Source organism: Azolla caroliniana, unplaced genomic scaffold, assembly GCF_043228905.1.
Source record: "Azolla caroliniana isolate FFs.n. ecotype wild unplaced genomic scaffold, voAzoCaro1.0.p SCAF_1297, whole genome shotgun sequence".
Classification (NCBI taxonomy): domain Eukaryota; kingdom Viridiplantae; phylum Streptophyta; class Polypodiopsida; order Salviniales; family Salviniaceae; genus Azolla; species Azolla caroliniana.
Window position 1 is genome coordinate 1 of NW_028231732.1, and position 10,145 is coordinate 10,145.

Genomic DNA, 10,145 nt, shown 5'->3' on the forward strand with positions numbered 1-10,145 from the left:
AACAAATCCTGCGCCATGCAAGCATTTAAGCAAACCACATTATTATATGATATATCAACCACAGATTTCTCTTGACCAAAGCATGAGTACTCCTTTTTAAGACAACAAAATGCAACAACAACAAAAAAAAAAACATGCATTTGCATACGCATATGTTAAGAACCCACAACAAATTAGATGTTCTCTACCATCTAAATATCAATGATAAGAGGGAGATGCATGTTTTCTATCATACTCGAAGCTTTTATATTCATGCTGACTAGCACAAGGAACCATACTAAGGTCACAAGCTTACAATGATGATCTTTTGCTATAAGAAGAGGAGAGAGAAAATCTACAAATTGTCATACATTTTTCTGATTACATGTGGACTAACTTCACCACACTTTTCCATGACATAGTGCAGTCCAAACTAAGATAATTCCAAATGTCCATCATGATTTGAGTTAAACAATTTCTTTTGTCTCCTAACTATATCTCCGAGCGGAGAACTGCCTATCTCCATTTATCAATAGCCTAGAAACTAAGATAATTCCAAATGTCCATCATGATTTGAGTTAAACAATTTCTTTTGTCTCCTAACTATATCTCCGAGCGGAGAACCGCCTATCCCCATTTATCAATAGCCTAGAAACTAAGATAATTCCAAATGCCCATCATGATTTGAGTTAAACAATGTCTTTTATGTCGCCTAACAATATCTCCAAGCGAAGAAGAACCGTATATCCCCATTTATCAATAGCCTAGAAACTAAGATAATTCCAAATGTCCATCATGATTTGAGTAATGTCTTTTATGTCGCCTAACAATATCACCAAGCGAAGAAGAACCGTATATCCCCATTTATCAATCGCCTAGAAACATTCTCCATAGCTCATGATAACATTTGCAATTCTCTCACAAATCATAATCAAAGAATATAAGCACCAAACCCACATATCAGAATGTAATGTTTCAATAGCCCTTCATTGTGTCTCGTTCAAGAACTCAATGGTCAAAAGCAAAGGAAGTTGGAACAAGTTGCTACTAGAGAACGCATGTTGATACCAACATAGTTTCTCAGGACAGTGCAATCAGCATTTGGGCCTTATGCATGAATCTGAGTTTTTTTTTATCAAAAATGGATCAAATTCATGCAGCTGATAAGTGCTCCAAAGGGTAGAAAATTCAGAATTCCTGGTGAGAACAAATTATTTGAAAGTTCTCTATTGATCATTATAAAATAGACTATCATTACACCCACAAAAGCTTATTCTCGTATGCCCTCCTCTTGTGATTCGTTATTCACCATTCCTTTAACTGCTATCTATTAATAAAGATCTACAGCGTGACATGAAAAATTCCTTGAAAGGGCTATCAATATTCACTTCCTAAGGTTAACTTGACAATAACAATAATAATAGATATGGATTATTCAAAAGTCCAAAACCTCTTCTGGCTTTCCCCACAACCTTCGCATGTATAAATCTGTCTCAGGGACAATTATCTTTGGGGGTAGAAGCTCTGCTCCACGTGTATAGTTTTGATAAACAACCTGCAATGGATTGGATTATGGGAGAAACGTTATCCTATTATTAGTGCAATGGAAATGTGTGTGTGCCTCCATAACATTATTGATTATGATGAAGAAATTCCAAATAAGCACAAACCACAGGAGGAGGGCATATTGAGTGGTGTTTTTTGGAGGCTTCCATTTGAATTGCATTCTTTCTAAACAAATTAAACAGGCCATTCTGCAAATGCCCAAAACAAAAAAAACAGAAGGCACAAATCAATTTCTTGCTGAAATAAAAAGGCAGGTGTCATATATTCATTGATATCAGCCACTGCATTAATAGTAGAAGTGGGTGCCATTATTGTTCATTTGTGTTGTTTTGCAAAAAGGTTTTGATTTGTGAAGGGTTTCCAAAGTTTTACTCTTGTGTATGCAATTCCAATATACACGCCAAATGATATTCCAAGGACTGTGGTAACAAGAAGCTTTATCATTTCATTGGTCTTCTTACAACAAGCTCTGCAGATCATTCAAGAAATACATACTTTTAACTTTTACAATCTTCAGCATCTCAGAAAGTTTGTGAATAGAAGAAAATACTTATGTATGTGTAAGCATGTACATTGTATATATATATATATATATATATATATATCTGTGTATGAGTCTATGCATGCGTGTAATGTAAGTATGTATGGGTAACACATCTTTTTATTAGGATTGCATTGCATTCACGAGGAGCTAATTCTAAGCATGAGAACAGAAGCAGATGAAGGCTTAACCTTGAACCAAATTTGTCACATTTCATGCCCCTGCAGAGCATTTTACCTCCATCAAACTCCTTTTCCTTGTGATTCTAGAGAGAGGAAGAATAGAAAATCAGGAGCACATAAAAGGTCAGAGGGGGTAGGATCGAGGGTCCCACGTGAATGAATGAATGAATGAGTGAATGAAGGTAAAAGCGAAGTTTGTGTTACTCAGACATAACGGAATTGTCGGCCTCAGGCAGAAGCAGAACAAAACAAAAACAGAAAAAAAAAAAACATGGAAACAGAACAGAACAGGACATAGTAAGGGAAAATTACAAAAGTAGGCCTCTTCATATACATACAAACACAAAATGTATGTATAATTATATATATTACCATGCCCCTCTTTGTCTAAAATGTGAATGCATTCAAATTCGATGTGGCCTCTCATCAAATTTGGGCTCCTTGTAGATGATAAGCATTCTATTTTACTCTTTGAAATGTGTCATATTTTGACTCAATTTTTTTGTAAATATATTATCTGTACAGTGAAGGAGATTATATGTTTAATTAGTGTCCCGGATATATGTTTGATTGATGGTTCTTTGTCATGACCGTGTGTATAACGTTAGGGAGTCATCGATAGAGGCACCAATTTCTTGGGCAACCATATGGCTTCTTACGTTCTCCACAACTATGGCATTGACAATGTGCATTAGGGTCTCATTGTATATATATTACTACCAATACTTTGAAAAGTTCAAACATCCCAATCAACAATCCGATATACTTGTTACATTCGATCAAAACAGATTTCATAAATATCCTCGACTCAGATATTTGATGGAAATTGATTAAACTTGATCAAAGGAACTTGTGAATCACATCATACCTTATTGCTGGCATTGCCTAAACATAATTAGGTTAGATTGATCCATTTCATTGTTAAAATCATAGAGAACTTAACTCATCAATTAGAAGCTTATGAAAGTTGTAAGCTCGATCAAGTCTTAGGATTGTACTAATCCATCATCAATTTATGTGAACTAGCTCTTCATCATAACAGATTAAATAAAGCTTTTCGATGCAATTAACTACTTTTAGCATACTAGTAATGATCACACATGATTGGACATATCATGCCACCTTAATGTTTAAATAAGGTCACATCTCATTACCACATATTAATTAGCTTTGTCAATTCATAAATTTCATTGCTCACTTAGAAATTCAATTAGATAGGAGAAGATTATGTTTTTGAGAGGAAAGCGAGCTTAATGTCGCATAAATGAACCTTCACAACAAGATATCGTACAATGTGATGAAGTGCCACTTTCTGATGAACTATGATTTTATTCATAAAGACATGAATGAAAAGTGGGGGAAATACTTAGTTATACATAAGCTTGTGATGAAGTTCTATATCAGATCGATTACCTTGGGAATATGAAATAATTGTATATATTTTCTTTTTATAAGAAGACTCAAGCACGTATGTAAACAAACAAAAAGCAAAAAATGAAACATAGGCTCCTATATCTACAATAAATTCTCTTCTCCAAACACTAGATCTTCACGATTTGAGATTTAGTCAATTAAAAATGATATTTGCGTTCGCCAATTGGGGAAGTACTGTTGACTTATTGAAGAACTTATTTTGGCATGTATGGGCTCAAAGCCCCACTTTTTCAATCACATTTTCCTTGCTTGTAATGTTGTCTGACATGATGGTGTGGGCAAGAAATTGTGATGCAATCTTTGGATATAAATTTGGTTTGCCTACACTTGGAGCTAGATTGATTTGCATGCAATTGGGTTAGGGTTCAACATAAATTTCATTGGTTACAATTTCTATCCGATTGCCACAGCATGTTGATTAGTTGTTTGATCCACATGTTTTGTGACATAACGAAGAAAACTTGATATACTTTATTTATCTCATGAACAATGAAGCTTGATTTGTTTTTTTACCACATAAAGAACAAGAATTCAATGCATTTTTACCACATGGCAACACATGAACCTATATCCACATGAAGATTTAAACCAAATTCTCTACATTGTCTCTATCTTGCATATATGTATCTACTATGAAAGATGCTGTTATGAATTCATGGCCAGTGTTGAAGACTGCTGGGTATAAATTTAACAATTTTTTGCTCCAAATGATAAAGTACACTTCCATCCACATTGTGTCGAAAATTCCTGACTATACATTTTAACCCTTAGTTCTAGCCATGGGTTTGTTCCCCTATTTCTTGCTTGGGATTATGTTATCATATTCATTGTCTTAAAGATAGTCGCTTATGTATACATTTTGTGGATGATGTTATGATTGCATGCTTATTATGTTTAAGTTTACTAAGCATACATATTGTGCTTAAGCCTAAGGGGTGTTTCCTGTGTTTTCTTGTTTGGGATGTATTAGCCAATAGTAGATTCACAATCTCAGCAAACTGCTGCTGTCTCTGCCCCCATCCTCTTCACATTGCCCATAGATCGTGAAATGATGATGAAAATCGAAGCAAATCCAGGACTCCCCAAGGAAATTCTTATTATGTTGAAGTTTACTGAGCATACATATTATGAAATGTTGAAGCAAATGAAACAAATTCCACACTCCCCAATGAGACTTTAAGATTCAAAGCTCCTGAAATGATGAAACAAATCGAGAGCTTTTAATGCGTACCTAGTGCAGAATAATCCACAAGCTGAAAGTCTATCATGTCAAAAAAAAACAAGGAAACAACACTGAAGTTGCTTTCATTGTCGAGGGCAATGCAGATCCTGAGACCACAGATTTTCATGAATCCGACAAATGGAAGAAACAAAGTTTGCGGCTTCAATCACAGTCAAAAGCTATGAATGATTCACATACAAGTTGTGAATCTGGGAAGCCTGATAAATTTTTTGGACAAAGCTACGATGATCCATATGGTCGCTGTCATGATGTTTCAAATCAGGTAGTACCCTGCTCTTGTGAAAGGATGATGGTTGCCTAAAGATTCAAACATCAAAATATAATATAGAGTAATGTGTCGTTTGTTATATTACTGACAATAATGTCATCTTTTGAAGCAATGCCCCAATGATATTGAAATGTTATCATATACATCAATGCCCCAATGCTACAAATTCACAAAGCAGTGAAAAGAGATTGGATGAAAGGAAACAAATTAGAGCAAGTTACATTTATAGGGATCTCAGATTTCCCCTCTTAAAGTATGTGTTTTCTGAACAAAGAGCTTACACTAGTTAGTAGAAAAAGCAAGGAAAAAGAGAGCGAGATCCTTGTTGAAGATGATGTGAAACTCTTATGTTTGTCGGAATGTACAAATGGGCTGTTTCCGGAAACTGCAATTTGATTTGAACCTTCAAATAAAAGAAACTAGTCAGAATGTACTTGAAAGAATGACAAGGAAAGATGCGACATCTCTTGATTGGCCACGAGTTTTTTGCACACTAACCCAGGCAGGATTAGTTACTCTAGAGGAAATTTTGTGTCATCAGGCATCATTATACGATGAAAGCATTCATGGATTGACCCACTCTCATTCTACCTCTCGCAGATGTACACTGTATCATCCACATATTGCTTGTACCAATGGTCCCTATAAAATCTACTTTTGATCACATCCCAATTACATGGCGTAGAGCTACTGGTTTAGGTACAATTTAATTTTTCCTTTATTTTATCATATATTCTATATGATTCTCACCTACATGTTAACTTTCAGTATCATAGGTCACCTGGCCTTTTTGAGACATCAATATATAGTATTATGGGTGCAATAAAAGTATATACAAGTGTGGGCACTATAAATACACAGCATTACGGGTCTATAGCACCTGCATAATCTATTTTAAGAAAACTACAAATTATGCTTATGTATGTATGTATTAGACATTTAAAACATGCTTGTAGCAATCAAAATGTAAATTTTGTTAGAATTTTAAAGAACATTCACATTATTGGAAACTTACAATCATAATCAACCCAGCCTATTCTTTGATTTTCAAGGTCATAAACAACAATTTTATCCTTCAATACTATATCTGCACAGCAACAAAATTGGCATCGTGATTGAGAGAGAGAGAGAGAGAGAGAGAGATTAACGTCTTTTAAAATGCCAGAATGACCTATAAGATCAAAAAGTAGATTACTCATTTACCTCCAAGTATTGTTAAAATTGAATTGCTATTCTCCGCTGTACTATGCCACCCGATGCACCACGTGTGAACATTCACCTGAAATGTTTTTCATGACAAAGAAAAAACGATAGTTGAGATAAAGACTAAATGGTGTGCAAAAAAGGGTTCACATTTCGAGATTGGGTAAAAGTTTTTCGAATAAATCTTTTTAACCCTGAAATGTTTATTTTGTCATTATCTGTTTTTCATTGATTGTTTACACATCGCACATGCGACGTAGACTTACCCTTTCTGCTTTCCGGATGAGATAATGGCTGCCCTTAAGTTTCATATCTGCCCCCTCAAAATGGAGAGTTATTATAGGAAAGTCATCATCAACACTGTCCAAAAAGAGGGGGAAGAAGATTTCTTTTAATAGTGCATACATTTTTTTCTTTAAAATTTAGATTTATCATCGCTCTGTAGATGCTCTTCTTTCATTTTTTAGGGGCCTTCAAAAGCATTTCTCAAGACTTTGTATGTGTTTTCTGGACCCAAAAATGTTCAAAATATCACTTGATGAAAGGGGTCAAGAGGAAATAGGTAATGTAGAAAAATAACCTATGAAAAATAAAGAATCAAAAACAAAAGAAACTAGCCCAAGGTCTAGTAAGGACAAAGAAAATGGATGTTGTGTCAGACAGCAGAGAACAGCATGGCCATCAATCGAAGAATTCAGAATATCTAAAGGATCAATCAAAAGCTGATATTAATAATCTATCATATGTACACTATGATTCTCATATCTGAACTACAATAAAATTTTCGTTCTTTCTTTTTCTTGTAGTGAGTGATGCTGATACTCATCCTCAAATCTACTGATCTCCTTGATCTTTGCTTTTAATTGGCATTAGGCTGATGGCATGTGATTGGGTGAGTCCCATCATTTCCTTAGAAGGGCACTAACATATTGGTTGGGTTTGTGTAAGAGTGCAATAAGTATTACTGCAATTCTTTGTTCCATTTGGCTATTGTAGTCACTGATAAGATTTATAGAGCTCAAGAGGAATGGACTAGATTTCTACTATCAGATGTTGAATTGCAGGATATTTTCCAACCTTTTCCAGAAGTAACTGTGTATCATAAAACTTCATATGACCTCCATAATGATGATGATAGTGAGGCTGGTGAATGTATGCGAGTATTGACCAAGACAATATTACTGTCTTGAATTGTTTTATAGACGAAGTTATGTGTGTATGTACGCACTCACATGCATATCCATTTCATTATGACGCATAAATTTGCTTTTTTCACCTGCCAGAATAAATAAAGCATGTTTCTCCTGGCTGAGAGACCTGATAAGCCTCAGAAGGCGCCCCTTTGATTATCTATCAAACAAAATTATTGGTTTAGTGTCAAAAAACACAATGATAAAAGAATGTGTACTTGTTTAACTAAAGTTTTGATCACAACACATCCAGCAATTACATAAACCATGATTAGTTCAGTGAACATTCAAAAAACACAGCTATAAGAGAATATGTACTTTTTATATAAAATTTTAGATCACAACACATACAGCGGATACAACTGAGGTGTACACTGGCTCCATAAGGTATGCAAGTGATGTCCCACTATCGAAGATCGTTCCGTGTACATTTGTAGTAGCATATGCTGAAGACTTTAACATAAATTCCACACCATTTACAGATATTCCTTTTAAATTGACATTGTAATGTGTCCTGTAATATTACGATGACTCAAAAAAGATCATTTAATTAATATCATGAACTTTGTAGTAAGTAAAAGCCTTTAAAAGTGAAGTATAGTTGGCTTTGATGAGATGCAATATTTCAACTCACCGTGAAGAAATTATAGGAGTAAACACCAACTGAGGATCCATAACATTGCCCAATACAAGAACACCACCTCCTTTTTCAGATCCTTGTAGACAATGTGCAAATACTCCAGGGGTCAGTCCTTGCATATAGAGTTGAGAAATAATTGATAGCTTACTCTGCCCAAAACCCATTATTCCATCCACTACACTCTGCCCCGTTAATAAGTTCCCAGATTGATTGAATCCACAACTGGAAGAAGCAGCATCGATTCCAGCACAAACCAACAAAATAACAAAATAATAATTAGAAATCATTTTTGTTACAAAAATTTAAGATCTGCACATGCACCATTTTAGATAATCCAGCACGTATAAAGTTTTAGATTTTCCTTTATATGTGAAGGATTTTCTACATGGGGTTCTAAAAATCACTAGTATCAAATATTTGAATTTTGCAATAAAGCTACTTAAAGAAGATAATGTCTTTACCCAAACACTATTTTTGCATCTGTATTGACCTGTGACTTGTTTGATTGAAGTGCTCTATACATGAAAGTGTCTTCAATTAAATAGCCAGTCGTACTACTTTTATCCCCATACTGAAAACTATAGCCACAATAGTTCTCATAACAACGAGTATTCACAATTTTTGATCCACTATCACAAATCGGATCATCGCATGATATTGGAGAGCTTGTTTGAGAGTGGGGATCATAAGATACTATGATCATCTGTAAACAAAAGAGGACAACTCAGCTATATAACAATAAAACCTCATTAAAAGGGACACTAGTATCATTAAATTGATTCATTACTGAGATTCTCTTACCCCAAGATTATTTGATATCGCGCATGCAGTACAGGGATTGCAGTTTAGCCATAATAAATCACTACCGGTGTCCACTTGGACATGATATTCCTTTGCTGGAGTTCCCATACTTATTCGTGTATAGTAAATCCTGCTTAACACAAACAAATTCAAGCATGTTTGATAATTTCTTTCTAAGAATCTTTGTACGGTAGAATTCATGGAACATAAAAGTGAAATCCATTGATATGTCAACTTAATAGAATCTTGATTCTATGTCCTAAGATGGTGAATTAATAAAACATTATGGGTAAATTCATTGGTAATATTAATGGAGTACTTTTGTTTATACATGCTAAGAATGTTAATGATGATGAATTTATGGAGCATACAAGTAACTTCGTTGGCATATCAAAATTAATGGAAATTTTCTGTCCTACACCCTATGTTTATTTATGAAGGAGACTACATTACGAAAGTTGTGATTAAGGGAATTCATTAAATTGCCACACACCCTGTTAATGAATTCCTTCAAATAGCATACAACATACATCATCGAGACATATGCATGTATGTGATGAAGCATATCCATCAATTCAAGTAGTTATCAGTAAATCCTGATTTAACAAACAATTTTCTTACACATGCATATGTGATGAAGCATTCAGGATATCAATGATAAACTAATAATTAGCTGAATTGATGGGTTGTAATTAACCTTCTGCAATGGAGATGGGGAGAAGTTTCCTTAGATCATTAAATTAAGTCATGTTAATGGCCACTGATGCACCTTTCAAGAGATCTATTTGTACAGGAGACCATCCAGGTATAGTTTCACTCAGAACACTTTTATCAAAAACTATGTACATTGATTTATGATTAAATGAAGTAGTGCCATGGGACTTTTAAATTTGAACCCCAACCAGGAGCTGCAGCGCAAGAGTAATTAAGTAGATGACTATTCTCTCAGTGACATTCTAAAGCTTTACCCAACATAAAAGAAACAACCATGGGGACTAAAATAGGATGTCCATCACTGAGAAAGATAGCTAGTTAAATTAATGCATTTATACATATGCGATGAAATACGCATATTTATGTCATTCAGGGTGTCAAAAG

At 34.5% G+C, this 10,145-nt stretch overlaps 1 protein-coding gene across 1 annotated transcript; it reads right to left on the reverse strand.

Moving 5' to 3' along the window:
* Positions 1–5,270: 5,270 nt before the first annotated feature.
* Positions 5,271–9,197, reverse strand: LOC147847249 (aspartic proteinase 36-like). The gene is made up of 9 exons (XM_087339395.1): positions 9,048–9,197; positions 8,708–8,949; positions 8,241–8,468; positions 7,958–8,120; positions 7,693–7,766; positions 6,683–6,776; positions 6,417–6,492; positions 6,229–6,300; positions 5,271–5,616 (listed from the first exon to the last, which is right to left on the reverse strand). The coding sequence occupies exons 1-9, from the start codon at positions 9,153–9,155 to the stop codon at positions 5,462–5,464; spliced, it is 1,212 nt and encodes a 403-aa protein (XP_087195521.1). The 5' UTR covers positions 9,156–9,197; the 3' UTR covers positions 5,271–5,461.
* Positions 9,198–10,145: the final 948 nt, after the last annotated feature.

Excerpts from the sequence above, each read along its gene's own strand:
- LOC147847249 (XM_087339395.1), bottom strand. The coding sequence starts at position 9,155 with ATGGGAACTCCAGCAAAGGAATATCATGTCCAAGTGGACACCGGTAGT. Across the intron at positions 8,950-9,047 it reads CGATATCAAATAATCTTGGG|ATGATCATAGTATCTTATGA; the intron begins GTAAGAGAATCT and ends TTTTGTTTACAG. Across the intron at positions 8,121-8,240 it reads ACTCCTATAATTTCTTCACG|GACACATTACAATGTCAATT; the intron begins GTGAGTTGAAAT and ends GTAATATTACAG.